This window comes from Micropterus salmoides, unplaced genomic scaffold, assembly GCF_014851395.1.
Source record: "Micropterus salmoides isolate LMB-PRFRI ecotype aquatic unplaced genomic scaffold, ASM1485139v1 Ms_hic_scaffold_3, whole genome shotgun sequence".
NCBI classification, from domain to species: Eukaryota; Metazoa; Chordata; class Actinopteri; order Centrarchiformes; family Centrarchidae; genus Micropterus; species Micropterus salmoides.
In genome coordinates, this window is record NW_024042261.1 from 25254741 (window position 1) to 25274337 (window position 19597).

Here is a 19597-nt window from a genome sequence, read left to right on the forward strand (position 1 = left end):
GTATGATGTGTGTTTGGAGAGAAAAAGAAATCAAACTCTTATTTCCAGTTTATTGCAATCCACGACCTGGACAAAGCAGGGAATTCACATCAATTTGCAGTCTGTCTGTGCTTTGCAACTTTAAAATACAAAATGTGGTAAAGAATCCAGCCTTCTTGCTTAAAAAGAAGCACCCTGTTAGTTTGAGATTTTACAAATATAAAGGATTTGAGGAAAAAGAACTATGATACTTTGTAAACGCTAGATCCTGTTCCTCTCTTCCAGTATGTTTACTTGTCAGAAATGGAAAAACTGAATGCCTGAATTTGAATTACAAACAGTGCTGCCAACACTGTCAAAGGACGTCTGGAAGACCTGCTGCAGTCAAGGAACAACATTATCGTAAGCATTGACTTCTAAATATAACAATGCTGTTCCTCTGTAAACTCTATTTTGTATGCAGAAGTTAAAACCCCAAATCCTGCTTAGTTTGACTAAATGAAGTTTACAGAAATGTCCTCGATATTCTTGTATTCAATTATTCATCATCCATTCAATCACAGGAAACGTTCAAAACGTCCAGTTTTAAGATTGTGTGTTGATAGAAATGTAAAACTTCACAAAAGGCTTAAGACTGATCAGTTTAATCAGGTAATTCCAGTTTCATTTCACCCTTTACACTACTGCTTTACTGTAAAAACACCCTGCAAATCCACAGCAACACTGACTGAATATAGTTAAGTGATAACACCAAATTAAATTTATGTTAAACTTATACAACTCTGCATCTGTAAACCCAGCAATAGACTGCTGCTTCCTATCTTAAAACACACAGAGGTGATTTGTTCAATGGCTTTGTGAGGATCCATAGTGCAACAAACTCCAACTTTGCTGCCAGGCTGCTTACCCTGTAATTGAATGAAAAAGAAAAACCCAAATTTAGAAAACACTTCTCAGTTTCTACCAGAAGTCAAACTTTGGGATTACATGTGAATCAGTTTACTCTTGGGTGAACTCTTTGGAAGTCCACTGCACTGGAATGATCACACAGCTCTTTCTTTAAAAACTGCGAGGCACAGAAATTGTACAAACAAGGTAAGGAGGTTATATCAAGGTCAAAAAACAAAAATTAAATAAAATTGTATTTACACATCGAGTTAGTCATGTGGTCTGACCAGTGTTTTAGTGTTGTTCAAAAAGCGGTCCATGACAAAAATAAAACTCCCATTACAAGGTTTCACACCTCTGGATCAAGTTCATGGCTGTGAGAATGCTATGTGGGGTGTTTGACGAGGGAGATGAGCAATGCTAAATGGTTGCAGAAAAAACATGTCCATGAATTCAGAGGACTGTAGTCTCTCAAAATAAACCACGGTTCACGTGACAAAAGTTACAAACTTTGTACTTTTTGCCTCAACTTATCGTAGGTCATCTGTCCACAAGTTCCACAAATGGACCATTAATGCATAATGTCGGCCTTTGGCATATTCCTCTTTGCAATAGAAATCCTGCGCTTGTCTTCATTTGCCTTCTTTTCACCCAAGTGCAATTGCATAAAGACACTTGGATCATGGCGTGGATCATGAAAAAAGTAACCAAACTCTTCTGATCCTTCCACTGTCAGTCTCAGTTTGTGTTTTCTCTTCCACCATCAGGACATGGACTAATGTTCTACTGCTGTTCTACTTCTCAAGGTGTCTCTGGGAGCATATTGCTGAAGATGTCTATGAGGTTGTCCAGTCCCCACAGGTAACCGTCCTCCCTGTTGCCCTCCACCCAGGGAGTCCTGTGGTCCAGGGTCCGGGGGGCCGGCAGGGGAACCGTCTTCCCAAAGTCGATCATCCACACTCTGGCCTTCCCCGAGGAATCGTGCACAAACAGCAGAGAGCTGCCCACGACCTGTGATGGAGAAACCGGTGAGACGGGTGAGATTAGGTGCGTGAGCAATTCAACACAGGAGCAAATGACGGGATGATATCACAAATCTTCAACTCAGCCAACAGGTTTGTTTACAAATCATTTTTTGCATGTGTCTCACCTCGTGTGACTTGAAGAACTGTGACTGCTCAAGGACTGATCGGAGTTCCTCCAATCGCTGCAGATAGAGCTTCTAAGAAAAAGAGAAAAATTAAGATTTAGCAAAATGAACTTCTTTCCTACTTAACTCAGTCAAAAGTCTTATATACGTTGTTAATGCTGCTAGGCAATACATCAGAAATGGAGTGGAATCAATCTTCTCATCTAACACTCGGCAAGAAAGCAAATAAGCATATTTCTCAGAATGTCCAAAAAAAAAAAAAACTATGCTGTTTTGCATTTACAAAAAACTAGCAGTGAACTAGCAACTTACCAGAATCTGAGTGTTGCCATCTACAAAGTCCACCAAGGCTCGCATCACCTGCTCCCTGTGCTTTGTCTTCTTAAAGTTGGTGTTACAAGTTCCATCAGCTTTCTGGAGAAAAAAGAAAACATAAGACGTCTTGTTCCTCTCTCCATGTATAGATTTTTTCATTCTTGCCTGAGTAACCTGATAACCAGCCCTGGATTAAATCTGGAAAGAACAAACATCCCTTTATGGCTGCAGATCCAGCCAAAAACTTCTGTTTTCCGTTTTCACTCCAGCATGTGTGGTCCATCCAGTGAATAGACTGATAATATATATTTACTCCCAATGATTGGTTTACTGCTTGTAGAAACAGTTTGTTTCCTCACTAGCACTGAACACTACAGCAAGCCATGCTCATAGAGCTGGGAGTACAGGATGACCTCTGACCTTAATGCCTTCGATGCGGAAGCCCATGGTGGCTGTGGAGCTGAGTGTCTCCCTCCACTGCATGTATCTGGGTTTGAGGACTCCCTGCTGGGCCTTCTCCTGCTCGGTGGGGGCCCCGGGGTCCACTGCGACCATCTTCTCATACATGTCCTTCCGCAAACGTGGACGCTCTCTGGCTTTTATCAGCTCCTCCTCCAAGTACGTCCTGAAAAGAAAAAGCTTGATATTTTATTTTTATGTCTTACTATGCTCTTTTTAATCATGTGAAGCACTTTGTTGACCATAAAAACAGCCATTATTATTATTATATAAACACGATAAGAGAGGCGGAGAACTGGTGGGAGTAAACTGTATTATGGCTTATATGTGTATAAAGGTTGATTTTCAAGGCTCACTGTATCTCCCAAAAGCAATAAAATAAGCTCTGATAAAATGGTCTGTGCTGTAAATATGATCTTGGAAAATGTCTCCCACACATTAACGCTCTCTTCATCCTTGGCTCATCCCTATTCTTACCTGCTGCCCATCTTACAGTCCATGATGGAGGGTGAGTCAAACTCAGCCAGCAGGTCATCCATCAGGTTATAGTCCTGCTCATCTCTCTGTACTACACCATAATAACCTGGCACATAGGGCTGCAGAGTGTCCTTCATCAGCTTCTGTAGGCATTGCTGCTCACACTCACAGTATCGCTTCAACAAGCGTCCGTACTCCCCAGCCTGGAAGTTACCTTGGAGGAGGAGACAGACACAATGAAGATTAAAGACTGAAGATAAAATAATGCACACGTAGGGAGAGTGTAGTAAACTGTAAACTCATGTATACCTGCATGGCCAGCTAGCTGCACCCATGGGTAACGTTTCTTGAAGGACACGACAAAGGGGGACCAGTGAACCATGGTCTTCAATTTGTGCCAGGACTTATTCTGGAAAAAGAAAAACGGCAAACAACGTCATCCTCTTGCTACAAAAAGGCAGGGTTCACAAGTCAAATGATAAATCTGAAACTCTGAGTCATCAGTACGAGGGATTCTGCTCAAACAAAGCACTGAGCTAAATACCAGCCAATAGACTGATTATTCATTAAAGGAAAACACACCCTGTAGTGCACACATACTGTCACACACACCTCAGTAGACATTGGACATATCCTCCCCTTTAGCCAAGGCCAGGTGCACAATGTACGTGACACAAAGCCCATTCATAAAACATTTACCAAAGCCACCAGGGTGGTGTCGTAAAGCAGAACCTCACTGTCTCACTGTGTGTGTGTGTGTGTGTGTGTGTGTGTGTGTGTGTGTGTGTGTGTGTGTGTGTGTGTGTGTGTGTGTGTGTGTGTGTGTGTGTGTGTGTGTGTAAGTGTAATGGTTATCTGCGTTGGGAAACACCAGAGCAAGGACAGTGTGCAACAGGGGCTTTGACGCAAGCAATCTGAGGGGAACATGTCAATAATGTTAATAGATTAGAATGTGTGTGGGAAATCACAACAAACCCACAGCCAGTTTAGGATGGGAATGTGTGTGTGTGTATGTGTGTTACATTGCAGTAGATATTACTGAGAGGCAAACAGCATATTGAATACTCTTGGCTCCTTCTCAATTTGGAGTCTTTCTAATCATTCCTACAATGCTTTTTATGTATACCACCTGATAAAAAAAACGGAATGAGAAAATGGGGTGTGACAGATGCAAAAAGAGGTTAATGTGAGTAATAAAATGCAGGGACAAGAGGCTGTAATATAATAAAACTAAACTTTTTACAACACGCCTGTGAATGCCTGTGCTTCTCCCTGCCCTGCAGGGCCTATCTCTGCCATGTTTACATGTCAGCCTGTCTCTGCTCTCATCACAGGCATTCTTTCCACAGCTGCTCTGTTGAAACCCTGTCACAATAAAACAGGCTTGATGCGGGAATACACACACAAACACACACACACACACAAACACACACAGTCTTAATGGAGGAATTTTCATTTTCCACTACAGTTAGAAAAAGAGCATTAATGAGATCTACATTTTGGATGAACCCTCTATTTCAGCTTTTATTGAATAGTTTGTCTTGTGGATAAAGAGGTTACTAATCCATCATAACTTAACATAAAGGATATTGTAGGTTTTATGTGCCTCAATATTTGAAAACATTACCTCTTGAAAACTGTACAACACAATGTACACAAAAGTGCAAGTGATTCTGTTTCACAGCCATCATTAATAACACACATTTTTACAAATGTGTCTACAGTCCTGAATTTTTGATTTTGAAATGAAGAAGGGAAACAACAGCTGTGTGCTTGTGTTAGCTCCTCGTGATGGGAAACCTTGTACAACAGCTTTGTGCACTGTCGGACAGCTGGTCAATGTCAGGATTTCAAGGAGAGACAAGAGGGAGAGAAAATGAGAGTGAGTACTAACCACCTGTGACCTGAGCCTTCAACAGATTAACCCCGACATAACCTCTGCCGTCTCAAGGCAAAGACGGGTGATGAAAACATGTGAACACCAACAGTATTTCATCAAATTTACAACATGGAAGCAGATATTTTCAACATGAGATCATTGTGTCCCACTCGCTTTGACGTTTCACTAATCAAACCAGAAGCAATACTTGTGACCCGTGCGTGTGCTTCGAAGGACTTGCAAATCTATCTGCAATGTGCCAGTGACAATAATTTGTGAAATAGGGTGATGCCATGTTTCACAAGTCCCTTTCGTGAAGCGGCTCTACATCAAATTCAGCACGTTTTCTATAATAAGCAGCACCATTTCTTGGTATGCTATTTTCCTTCCACAATTTCCCTCAGACATTACTGGCTAATTCTGGCCTTATTAGGGTAAAGACTACCATGTGCCTTTTCTGATTTCATCAGTACCTTTTAGGACTGCACAATATATCATTTCAGCATAGTCATCGCAATGTGCTCATGCATAATACTCATATCGCAGGATGTGCCATGTCAATGAAGTCAAATTAACTCACCTCCAACATAACACCTCATCCTTTTTGCTGCTCCATACAAAAGAAAAACTTGCACAATTCTCATTTTCCATGACTAATCTACAAGAGAATTCTGTCTAATGTAAAAAAAAATTGACTCCTATTTAAGGATTCTTGCATACACAGAGTTTGCTGTGTATCAAACAACTTTTTCTGTGCATTTTTCTACCTACAAGTTTACCCCAATAAATCTAAGATGCTTAATTCTTTGATCATATCAAAGGCAACCTTGACTTTAAACCATTGAGAGGCTGAAAATACTCTTGAGGGGGAACAAAACACTAAACATTTCCTAGAGTTTCCAGTATGTATCCTCTTTTCCGTGTATTCAGAGCGGAAAAATATCAGATGAAGAACAACCCCCCCACACACACACACAACTTTAAACCACAACAAGCCACCCACCTTTCAGACACTCCACCAGTCGGTACAGTAAAACTGTCGCCAGAAGTTGGTCTCGAAAGTGCTGTTGTAAGGGATTATTATGAACCAGTTATGTAAAGCTCATAACACAAGAGTGTAAAAGACTGCATGAGGACTCCGCTCTCCTCACCTTCTCCTCTGAATAGAGGAGACAATATACATGCATGTACTGTATATTTACCAAGAGGTCATTTTATAGTTTATCCATCAGTTCTGTTAAAGTAACAGGATCATACTAGACATTTAAGATAATATCTGAGCAGAAACATTGTCTAGCCTTGATCAGTGTATTTGAATTTGAGGTGCACATCTGTCTTTCATGGTGTGTTTGATTATACGCAAATATCAGTCAACTTCATATTAAGTCAGATCACATTACATTATAAATGTTCTGTGGTTATGTGAAACTGCCAAATATTGATGTTTCCTTCCTGCTGGAACAACATACTGTAGTTACTGTAAACAGACAAACCGTTTACAGTGTAGTACGAAAATAAACTCCTGAGATAATAGTATCAGTTTGTGGACAAAACACAAACTGTGTTTACCCATCAGACCTCATATAACCTCAGTTTCTTTTCATTCAGCTATTATTAACTTAATTCGTCCTCATCTGAAAGAGGCCGCAGTGACGGATGAAAGTCGGGGGGGGGGCTGACAGGAGAGGAAGGTGAAGCGGACACCCAAATCTCAAAGCTCTCTTCTTTCACTTCTCTTACTCACATGACATCAGGCTCTCTCTCTAATTGCTTCAAGCTGACAGCTTAATGCGTTTCCCTCTGGGGTCAAATGTATCTGACTAAAATTACCAGTCACAGCCGCAGCTAATGCTGCTAATGTTCTGCTGGATACAGAGGTGTTTTTCAAAAATGACAAATGCAGAGAATCCCTACAGATAATATGTAAAAAAGACTGGACTTTCATTTCAAACTGAGAAAAATAGTGCTGCCTCCTCCTGCCTCTCCATCCCACACATCCAAGCTTTTTAAACACTGAAGTCACATTTCACCTCTCACAGTCCAACCTTCACCATCTCCGCTTTCTCTTATATAACTCACGAATATATAACAGAGGTTGTGTCAGCTTTCTTTGTTTTCCAAGCTTCCTCTTTATTCCACCAAGCTTTGATGCCGATGAATGTGCTCTGTCAACCTGCCTTTCTCAAATAAGTTTTTTTTTTGCCCCCCCAAAAAGTAAAGTCCCACTACTGTTCGTGGGTTGCAGGATAATGTCTCTCGATGCAGGTTATAAAGCAACACACCTGCACACACCCACACCTCTCGTGGTTCACATGATAAAAACAATAGTAGTACTCAAAGAAATAACACTGATCACAAGAATACGTGTGTACAGCCTCCCCCTTCCTCACCCAACACATAAGCCCCTTCACGCACACATTGAAAAAATAAGAATCACTGAACAAGTGATTTTGAAACCATTTTGAAAAGTATTTAGTTATCTGCTTAGTTTTCAATAACATCCATTACTTGAAGGTTATTTATCAAACTATTTACTTAGTTACTTGACAGCTAAACATAAATCCAGTGGAAACGACTTCTTCTAAGTTAGTTTTCATTATTCTTGGCAGGACAGAATAAACTCCACTATACTTGGAGGATGGGGTTATAGGCACAGTCCTCTGCAATTCATCTAATGTACAGCTTGTTCAGCTGGCAGGTCAGATGAAAAGGAAAAGACAACTACACTCAGTTGCCAGTTTATTAGCTAGCTAAAGCGAACACAGTCTAATACAACAGTCCTGCAATAAATCCTCCCTTCATGATGGACAATGGACAGTTTTTGATTAAACTGTTTTAGAATATATTTCTACCTTCAATTATAAGGGAGAGGTTGACAAAATCTAACAAACACTTCAACACAGCATTAGTTTTAACTAGGTGTACTTAACTAATAAGCTGGAAACTGAGTGTGTTTGTTAAATGAAAGTAACAAAATTAAAGTCCTGAACCAGATCCTGCTGGTTTGCTTCTTAACCCAGATAGAGAGATCTTCACAGCTACACAGGACTAACTGCATGCTGTGTGCTAAACAGCCGTCACATAACAACAAAAAGAGACTGGGCTGCATTACATTTGAATACCTAAACCTGTCAACCTGCATTTGATAAAAATCAACCTCATATCACGTTTCTAAACACGCGTGACGTTAGCAGATATATTCAGCAGTCCGAGGGATATGGCAGGCTGAATTTAAATCTGATAAATTTGCCACTTTCCATTTTTTACCTGGCAGACAGAGCAGTAGTGTAGGAGGAGGCAGGCGCTGACACAAGCGCACACGACCCCTGAGACACACCGGGAACGCAGCCAGTACAAAATACTCCGCACCATCAGCACAGGGTCTCCAAGGGCAAGCACAACCAGGGACGAGGGCCCCCCTGCCAACCTGAGATCTTTCCCAATCATCTATAACCTTCTTTAACCGAGACTAATGTTAGCTCCTAGCTAAAGCTCTGTCTTATTTCAGTTATTTAGCTTCAGTTAGTCTGTAAAGCCTTGCTGTAAACTGGCTTATGTTGCCTGGTAAATAATCCGGTGTTATAAGCTCACACATATTTCTCACACTGACCCCCTTCTTCTTCTTCTCTAAGTCTCTTTTCCCAATTTACAATTTCTCTTGTTTCAACATCTTGTCACTGCTCCCGCCCTCTCTTAAAACTTTCTCAATACTTTGTATCTTCTTTGCTGTCATCAAGCATATCCACCTCCCCGCCAACAAAAAGCTGTCATTTCCTCTGTCTTTCTATCATCGGCCTGCTTGAACTAGCCCCCTTTCCTTTTACGTCCTCGCCCTAAATCATTCCTCCTCTCTCCCCGAAGGCATGAGCCTTCGCACAATGAGCTCTTCAGTCTAATAACCTTTGTTCTTCTCCTCTCTCCGTCTCATCCCCTAATCCCCACAGGGCCTATCCTGAGCCCCACGCTGAGCCAATCTCCTGCCAGAGTCATGTCTGACTGGCAGCATGGGGGTAGGGACAACAGGCCTTCCCATACCCTCCCCGGTGATCTCCTTTTGCCTGCATGATGAATTCCTCTGTGCTATGTAACCTGCATGTTTGTGTGTGTGTGTGTGTGTGTGTGGATACTGAAGACAAAGCAGAACCTGTCAGACGACTCTTATCAGCTACTGGAGTGACTACATATGTATACACAACAGGGTGTACTGGTACTATGGGAGCTCTTTTTTCAAACCTAGTTTATATGAAACCACATCCCTTTCCCCTGACTCTTTAGTGTTCAAACAGCCCAGCTGTTGTGTGCCACTGAACGTACAGAATATGGCCCAGCTTTAAAATAACCATCTTCAGAAAAGAGACTTAAAATAAAATTACACAATGATAGCACTGGATATTATAGTACTATTTGTTTTCTCTGCAATGTTGATAATCGAGTAAACGTTTTTGTCATTTATCAAGGACAAACTCAAGATATGTGCTGGTTAAATCCTCTCCAATGTGAGGATTTGCTGCCGTTCACTCTTTTAGATCACTGTAAATCGAATATTTTTTGGATTTTAGACCCATGGTCAGACGAAACATTTCATGATGTTATATTTTTTAGTATTATTTATAGATGAACTCATTCATTGAAATTGATTATTCAATAATGAAAATATTTTTAAGTTGCAGTTGTTATTTTTAACTAAACCCAATGTCTTTTTATTTATTTTTTTATTTAGCTTAAGTAGTAAGAGAGCTATCTCATGTTCATAAAGGCACACAGTTTATCTGAAAGGTGAGGTATCTCAAAAGGTATTTGGAAAACTTCCAGATCGTCCAATGTGTTTTTCAGTGGTGAAATGTAGCTGAGTAGATTTACTCAAGTACCACACTTAAGTACAAATTTGAGGTGTGTTTCCATTGCATGCTACTCTATACTAAATCAAAGGAAAATATTGTACTTTTTTAACTTGTTACTAGTCATTTCAATAGGTTTTCCACACAAAACACAATTCAATAAGATATATTGCATATTAAACTATCCTACTGTGTATAAAATGGTTACATTTAGCTCCATCTCAACCAAAGGCTCATCGTCAGTATTAACATAATAACATTCCAATAATAAACTACATGATAGTGTAACACACGGTCTATGTTCTGCATTGAGCACTTTTACTTTCGATACAAGTACCTTTTGCTTATGTTACTTACATACTTTTACTTAAGTAACATTTTGAATGCAGGACTTTTGTATTTTCCCAGTCTGGTATTAGTACTTTTACTCTGAATACTCCCTCCACCACTGCATGTCATTCCAATTTGTAAAGTTAATGTTGAGTGTAGCTTTTTATTGTCAGTGACATAATGTAACTGAGTTAACTGTGTTGATGATATTGTCTGTAAAAAATAATGTAGATTATAAATAGAAATGTGGATCTAAACAAAAAGAATGGACTTCTTTCTTTTGTATTTTTTGCTTTGTACCACGGGTTTTGTGTGTAAGTGCTGTGGGAGTGGTGTGTGGGACTTTGCATAATGGGTGCCACGGAAAACAAGTCTGCAATTGTGGCTCATGTGAATAAGCATGCATAAATAAGAGGAATCATCATCACGTGTAGGCTACGTGTTCAAAGTTTCAGTCTATGTTTTTTGTCTGACTCCACTAATTTTCCTCTCGTTTGCTGTTCCATTGTATGTCTCATGGTGTTTCGGGGCAAAATATTACGCTTTTGTGCAAGGCCCGAGTGTGGGGGGAGAAAGAGTGTGTCATATGGGAGGGGAGTCACCTGATAATAAGTTAAAATAATATAATATATGCATTGCTGGCCGAGCAGACATTTGTAGGAATTCACATCAAACATTGAAATGTCAGGGACAGAGTAGATACTGTCTGTATGAAAAGGAGAGAGAGAGACAGCAAGACATGGAGAGAAAAAAAGTCCCATATATGGCAATGATGTCGCATAGCAACTGGCTCTGCCTTCAGCACAATTTTCCATGACACACACTTAACTCTGAATGAAAGACGGCATCGCTGCAGGTGTGTGTGTCTCTGAGTATGCATGTTTGAGCAAGTATCTGCCCGTGTCACAGAGTGCAAAAAATGTACCCCGTTTGACTGGGAGCTGACAGGGTGGCCGCGGCCTTCTAAAGCCAGTAACAAACACACAGCGTCTTCCTGTTAATTACTGTGCAGAGGACTAACAACAGAGCTTTTGCTCAACTACAAGAGGACACAGACGCATGCCCATTAAACCCCAGCTATTATCAGAAACCACAGGCACATCTTGTTTGTTACAACGGCTCAAGTGCAACTCCTCAGTTTGCTCATTTCCCGGCTGTCTGTGTAATAGCCAGGAAATTACATTGTCCACTGACCTGCTGATTCGAATGATCATTACTGTAACTGGGAGCCAATTGTTGCTAAGTTTGCGGTGTGGAGAAATGTGACTAAAGACTGACTAAGATGTTTATGTTTGATTTATACTTTAGCTACACTGGTTGGACTAACATGACACTAAGGCAATGAAGCTGAGCTTCTAGAATTGTGTATTTCTGTTACCATTTCTTGTTGACATGTGATATATATATATATATATATATATATATATATATATATATATATATATATATATATATATATATATATATATATATACATACATACATACATACACACACACACATACACACACACACCTTTCTCGTGTTAGTATTTTACATGTTTGTTTTATAGGCTAATTTATCATCTGGTCAAAGCACAACAATTGAAAATAAACCTTATGTGTAACATTTGCACAGTTACAGTGATGTTATTCAAAGTGTATTGTCCCTGCAGAAATAAATAAAGTATAAATGTGGTTAAAAGTGTTAAAGATGGGGCTGGGTAATGTCTTTCTCATTCTCTGGAAAAAGGAAAGAAAACACCAGACGAGGGTGGACCGTCTGCTGTGGAAAAATAACTGGGGGGGCTAGATCACTGATAAATAAATGAGTACAACTTCAAGCAGGTTTCTAAGTTATGGGCAGCGTAATATGAATGGCATGCTAACAGCTGAACATCTTTCAACATTCATGCTTGGTGACGTGGCCTGAGCAGAAAACCTGGAGATACAGGATTCACACGCTGCTGAGAACAAAAGGTGGAGACAGTGATAAACCGTGTCCAGTGGAGACATCCTGTTTTTAAGACATGTCTCATGCCAAGCATTTGAATGGTACATCAAAGCCTCCTGACTCGGGTGGGGGGGGGGACATGACAAATTCCTACTTGGAAACTTTAAAGGCCATCTCATGTCTGGAGGAGAGGAAAACCCTTATCCTCAGGGGCTAGTAAACTAACTTCTAGATTGCGCCGATAGTACATGTCTAATTGTTTATGAACTGTACAGCACTGAAGTGGTGACTGTAATGGGATGACACATCAGTCAAACATGCATTCAGACAGTGTTTTAAATGGTCCTACGTCTGAGCTTGTCAATATGTGATCATGACCCAAGGGAGGAGAGGCACTCAGAAGTGGGGGTTGGAGATAAGAGCCAGTTTCCTCTTCTTTGGTTTAAATTTGTTACAGTCTGGTTTTATTGTCAGGGTGGTGTGAGTTCAACCATTAACGCTTTGAACCACATATATTTTCTTGTAATTTAAAACAAAACAGAGATCCACCAAAACCACGTGAGCCACACACTGTGTAACACAACAGCACTTCAAGGGTCATCATATCCTAGGAGTCAACCGCCTCAAAATATCAATGTGACAAATTTTGAACAGCTTTTACAAATCTAACCTTTGACATGCACTTCAGCCCGGTGACTTTGACCAACAGCAGTGTGACAAAGATGACATCTGGGAGCCCATATCTACTGACAGAGGCTGAGGTCACTGTCCAGAGTGTAAATATGGAAATAGACATGTGCTCTTCTGAGCTATCTGATAACTTGCAGGATATAAGTTCTTGACATGAGTACTGTCTGTGTGTATGGGTTTGTATGTAAACATCCATTATTTTCCATAGTTTTCCTCAAACCACTTATTTAGTGGCTGTGTAGTATTTTGGCCTGATCCTGATGCCAGGATTTGCTCAGGTGGGGAATGACCCTCCAGCACTTACTGTCAGCCATGATATATGTCCTATTGCACAATATTTTTGGTAGCCAAAGCAGTAGTCCGTTTATGATTTTTGTCCAGAGAAAAGTTGGCAAATCATAAATATAAACAAAAAACAGCATGTGAGTGTTTATAGATACTGAAATGCACAGACAATGTTAACCAATGGCTTGTTGTGGACAAACACTTTAAAAGACACTCACCCCTGTCCCATCATCCGGGCTACACAGGGACCGGCTCGGAGACAGACTGGACTCGATGTCGCTGCCTGTGAAGTCGTCCTCGGACTCCTCGAAGGACGAGGCGGAGGACAGGCCGATGGAGGAGGAGTTGGAGAGCTTCCTCGGGGAGCGCATCAGCGCGGGGGACCCTCCGCAGCCGCTGTCCGAGCAGGGAGACTCGTCATCTGGGTGAGGGTCCAGGCACAACCCGGTGCTGAGGTCTGTTCGGACGGTCAGCAGGGCCGGTGTCCCCTGAGAGCGGGTCGGACTGGGGTCTCTGGTTATGATGAGTTTCGGTATGGTTCCCGGGAAACTTTGGGCTCCTGGGGGGCCCCGATCAGAGTCCTTCCGGATCTCAGTTTCATCCGCGCAACAGTTGTCTTGGACACCGGTAGCTTTGGGCGCACAAGAAACGGTACAACAGTCAGATTTAGTCATGTTAGCCTCCGCGTAATCGTCCAGTATCGACGTCCACTATGCAAACCTGGGGGCACGCTCGACAGAGTCCGCTCAGTGTCCCGGTCAGGGGTGAGCAGCGGGTCTGAACGCAGACTAGCCCCCGTTAATTCCCTGCCCGCAGACACAACACATTTCCCCCCTGGTGGCTGATCTTCCATGGCCCTCGTCGGGGGTTCCGAGGCATCGTTTTCTCGCCCGGGTTTCGGCTCCTCGCAGCCCGCACCGCTGACTTCTCCGGTACGCGTTTCCAAACGTGACGCATCGGATGAACCAGCCGCCGCCTGTCGGTTCACGGCGTGTTGGGTAACCTCGGCATGATCACCTAGGCCGGATGGTGTCTCAAAACAACCCGGGGATGCTCCCTGTTCCCGAACCGCCGACACAACCTCGTCCCGCGGCAACTTTCCTACTCTGTGATCGCGGCGCGTCGCTGTATCCGCGGCTCCGTTTCCGCAACCTAACTCCGCTTCTGTCTGGCTGGAGTCTCGCTTTCTCCTTCCCAAACACGACAGCACTTTGTTTTTCATCGGATTCCTGTTTAACTGGTCACTCCGCCGCACTTCTCCGCTAGTAAATCTGCGGATACGGAGCCGCGGGGCAGCCTCGCCTGCTTTCCATATCGCTCTGCTTCGGGTGGTGGCGGTGGTATGCGAGAGATTCGAACGAGTTTGGCCCATCCCGCATACCGTAGTAGTATTAACAGTGATCCAGACACACCCTCCGTGGTTGGGTTTGAAAATAATTCACACCACTTTAACCGTGACTCCTACAACGTAGCCATTAGTCACATAATCCCTTTATTAAGCCTGAGGAATCTTAAATTGCTCCATGCCTTTTTCCCACGTCGGAACTGCTCATATCTGTGGGAACAAACAGATGATGAATGATTTAGTAAACACACTGACTGCATGAGCAATATCATACTATAACAATACACCCTCCCTTACCTTCAAGTTTTTTAATCAGACTGATAATATAATCTTTAACAGCACACATAAAGCACCTGCACAGGTTCTCAATAGCCCCAGTGAACACTGGCTGTCATTAATCATGTAGGCCTACATGTGTCTGGCTCAAGAATGCCAATTAGTCTGTGATTTATCAGTGCTGAAATTCAGATCTTATTTCCAGGCAAAACAAAAGTGGCAGGGGAAATTAAAATACATTTCACTGGCAGTAAGATATTCGCAGGAACATTTGACAGCAGGAGCGATTTAAATCTTACAGTACAAACAACTGAGTGCAAAGAAATTCAAGGTTTCATGGAGGTTCAGACACAGTTTCGCCAGAGTTAGTCATAGTAATACTGCCCTCCTGTGACTGGACAACATAGCCTTGTCCAAGTATTATCACTACAGTACCAAGTGTCACTACAGCATTTTCATATCTGTAAAGTGTAGCCTAGTTTCAGTGGGCATAAAATATGGTCAACACAAAAAGCTGTCTGCTCACTAATGAGTACAACAAATCATTAACAAGTCCAATTTAAACTGTAGAAGACATGTTGACTCAAATACACAGACACTATCCTTTACTTCAGAACACTGCAACAAGGGGTTATTTTTATTATCGATTCAGCATAGACTTTCACTTATTTGTTAAAATCATTGATTAATTGTTGGGTAAAGAAGATGATATAGAAAATAGAAGAAATGTTTGATTAAACTAATTAGAATCAAGAATGAATGAGAAGAAAAAGGGACGGAAAAGATTTTACCCATGCATATTTTGTACAAAATAAAAAATAAAAATAAAAGAGATTTTTATCATAATTGTTTTGAATGTTCTACCTCAGATTTATTAAGGGATCCAGTGTTTGGCATTAATGTTCTGACCATAAGGAATAGTTTAAAACCACAATTAACAGTCTGCTTTAAACTTGAAAGAAATAATGATGACATTTATCATAATATAGATGATATGAAATATTTTATTGTGATAACATTTTTGGCCATATCACCGAGCCCTAGCCTTAAGGTGATGTCATCAGGTGATGCTGCTTGTTTTGTTTGACCCACAGTCCAAAACCACAATATACTCAACATACAAATATATTATTTAAAAAAGTAAATCCTCACACTTAAGAAGCTGGAACCAGCAAATTCCTTTAACCCTTAATCAGTTATTAAACGTCTTGCAAAACACAGCACATACAAACAGTATGTGGGTTTCAATTTCTATGTTTGGTCCTGATTGATGGTGAAAACTGGAAACCTTTAAGACACATTATACATTCCTCTATGCAGCCACATTCTAGCATTCACTTCACGTTTTCACATCAATATTTTACCATGTACAAATGTCACAGTATCACAAAATGTGAAATACCCCTATTTTAAAATACACATTCCAAGCATTTTACATTAGACACAGTGAGCTGCTGTTATTCACTGTCATTTAACGTTGGTGTCAGAAAGGAATGAGCACAGAAAGGAAATGAGACAGGAAGGATAACAATGGAAAGAACAGCTCATAGTGAACCCCACACACACATTCGGGTACATCTTGTGTAATTGCAATCATAAATAATCTTACATAATGACTCACATCAAGGTGAAGGATAAAGAACCTTCTGCCATGCGGACATTGAATTGATTATTTTAAAATTAAGTGTACGCACACACGCACCCATCCACACACAGTCAAACTGTGACACATGCTTTATGGGAAGATGGTCAGCCCTTGGCAAATATATAAATCACTGATTAAATGACATTCATAGGAGTCATCCGTTATGAATATCTACTCTCTATTTCTGGCATCAGTATGTAATCAGGAGGACACACTATGTAGGCCTAGTGGAAAACACTTATTATTATACTAAATATATACATTATCTCTAAAGAAAATAACAGCCACTCTGCAGGAATGGTAGGCTTAGTTATCACTGAGACATTTGTTTTGAGAGACAAACAATTAGAAAAGGGTTGCCTGATGAATTTCAGGTGGAAACTTTTTTTCCTATATGTGCAAATTTAGTGACATTTCAATCCTAGGTGGCAATATAGAGACGCAAAACAATACACAGAACTTCCTAAAGCTGACTTTAAACTGGCAAAAGACTAAAAAAATATACTAGATTTCTTTATTACTGTGATTTAAAATAAACAACAATAAACTGTGGCTTTGGAGGTAAAATCATAAAACAAATAGCCCAAACTTACCAGAGAGATCCTGAAGCAGCTGTTAAAGGCTGGCAGTGATGCGGAGGTTTAACTTTTACAGAAGGGTGGAAAGGGGATGTGCCTGCGGCTAACTGTTAAGCTGCAGTGTGCAGTGCTGTTGTTTGCAGTGTAGTATCAGCATGTGGTTAAAGTGAAAGAGGAAAAAGCTTGACAAAACAAGGGCGGGTCTAGTTAGCTAACGTGGCTCTGATACTTCAAAAAGTGACAGCACTAACTTTAGCTCATCTCAGATTAAATGATGTTAAAACACGAATTTGTCCATAAATAAAGTATTGAGGAAGTGAGCGAAACAATTAGTAATTGAGCAAAATGTGAATGCCCAAATTACAAGCCGACAGTTTAACACTGTGTCTAGTCTAACACATCCTGAACATAGACGGCACCTGACATCAGAGTGGATTTATCAAGTGCTGCCTTCAAATGCTCCTTGAAATGTCCAAGCTTGGTCGGTTACGGAAGTGTTTTGAAATAAATAAAATTTATTCATTGTAAATGAGCAATGTTTTATTTTTACTCTGTTAAAAATATAAACAAGGTACTGTTAAGACTGTTTGAATCAAATGTCAGCAAATGTTGCACTTTTGGGGGGAAAACTCCCCAAAATGATATTTTTTTAAAAATCAAGTCACTTCAAGGAGTGTCAGAATGATGGAGCCCCAAACAGTTCAATAGCCTATTAAATAAATAAATAAACGCCCAATTGTTTGTTAAATTGTTCAAAATATATAGGCCTACATACATTAATAATTTGTTTAATGCTATTGGATTTTGTAAAGAATAGTCTCATTATGAAATGTTATTTAATGACACTTGTTTTCATGATAACGGCATTTTATTTGAGTTCATTTTAATTTTAATTTCAAAATGCACTCTTTCAAAGTCTGTTTTTATATGGCATTTTCCCCAATGACACTTTTATCCCATGTCACATTTTACTTCATAATGTCACTCTTCATAGCAGTGGTGTTGTTACTAGTGTCACACTTTGCTGTGTTTTCAGGCTGGAACAGGTTTTTGGACCCAAACCCATGACACAGGTACAGTTTCTGAGTATTTATTAAAGCTATCAAAACTTACAGCAGTGTCCAAAATTAAACAATGGTAGTCCACAAACAAGGGTAATCCAAAACAAGCAACAAAAATACTGTCAATGGAACAGAAACCAAACTCCAAAACAATCCAACAGGTAACACTCCAACAAGCAACAGGGATCAGGAACAGACGGATAACAGGCAGACACACGGCGAGAAGATATACAACGAACCAGCAACAGCAGACGGACACAGGCAGGCAGAGAGACAGCAGGGGAAAACAGACACTAACAGGTTGCAAAACACAAGGCAAGAATCCAACTGGAGCCCAAAACAGACAAGACAGACCAAATAACTGAAAAACACAGGCAACTCCACAAAACAGAACGGACTAAGATAACTGATCAGAACAGAAGAAGATAACACAGAAAGATCATAAACAGATGAGCAACTAATCAGGCAAATATCACAAGTAACACTACGCAACAGGCAGACAGAAACCAAGCATGAAACAAACACCAGATAATAACAGAAAGAGACAGGAACTAAGGCAGGCACGGATCAAAACCAAACTAGACAGGAAACAGACTAAACGGCACTAAAGGCACGGCATAGACTACTAACTAATACAGATGGACTATCACATAACATGGAAAACAGACTGAAACAAGAAAACACAGGAACTAAGACACAGAACTAAAACACAGGACTAAGAAGTAAGAGAAGAAAACAGAATGAGAACTAACACAACAATCCTCACAAGAATAAACAAGTTGAAACAGTAGAACTCAAGAGATTAAACCAAAACACAGACTAAATAACAGATACCGAACAGACCAATAAATAAAACTCACATAGAACTAATGTACAGAACAGATGACAGGACTAAAATGCAGAAACAAAACCAAAACCTAGAAACAGAGAATCAAGAATCAAGATACAGGACACAGAGAAACTCAGGACAGGATCGTGACAACCAGTCACCAACCCCTCACCTTTCAGCCAACCCTGGTGCTGAGCATAGCCGACGGGAACCAGCTAACACTGCTAACACTGTCTCTTCACTTTAATGCTGATTAATAATCCAAGCTCACAACCGAGCCATTCAGTGAGCAAGCTAGGTAGCATGAGCAGCTTGACAAGCTAAATAAAAGACGAGAATAACCTAATTACTATCTGTGCAATGTTTTATTAACAGCAGCAGCCTCATGATTTTGAATTGCTTTGACATTGGTTGAGCTAACATGAGCTAATTTGCTAAATTGGTAAAAGTCTTGAACAGAGGCAACTGGGGCATGTGGCTGAAAGATGTGGGGTTTGTGAGCGGTGACCATCACTAAAATGAAAAGTGGCATTGTGAAATGAAAGTGACATTATCAGAAGTGACATTGTGAAACGTGAAATGAAATAAGTGAAATTGTGAAAAGTAACATTATGAAATTAAAGGGACATTATGAAAAAAAA

At 40.6% G+C, this 19597-nt stretch overlaps 1 protein-coding gene across 1 annotated transcript; it reads right to left on the reverse strand.

Annotated features, from left to right (window-relative positions):
* Positions 1 to 36: 36 nt before the first annotated feature.
* itpkcb (inositol-trisphosphate 3-kinase Cb) lies at positions 37 to 17395 on the reverse strand. Its single transcript, XM_038694310.1, is given in 9 exon segments — positions 37 to 1878; positions 2018 to 2089; positions 2330 to 2431; positions 2753 to 2957; positions 3269 to 3482; positions 3578 to 3677; positions 13441 to 13934; positions 13937 to 14777; positions 17082 to 17395. Coding segments are annotated over 8 exon segments (2073 nt in total). The 5' UTR covers positions 14595 to 14777; positions 17082 to 17395; the 3' UTR covers positions 37 to 1650.
* Between the last annotated feature and the right edge of the window lie 2202 nt (positions 17396 to 19597).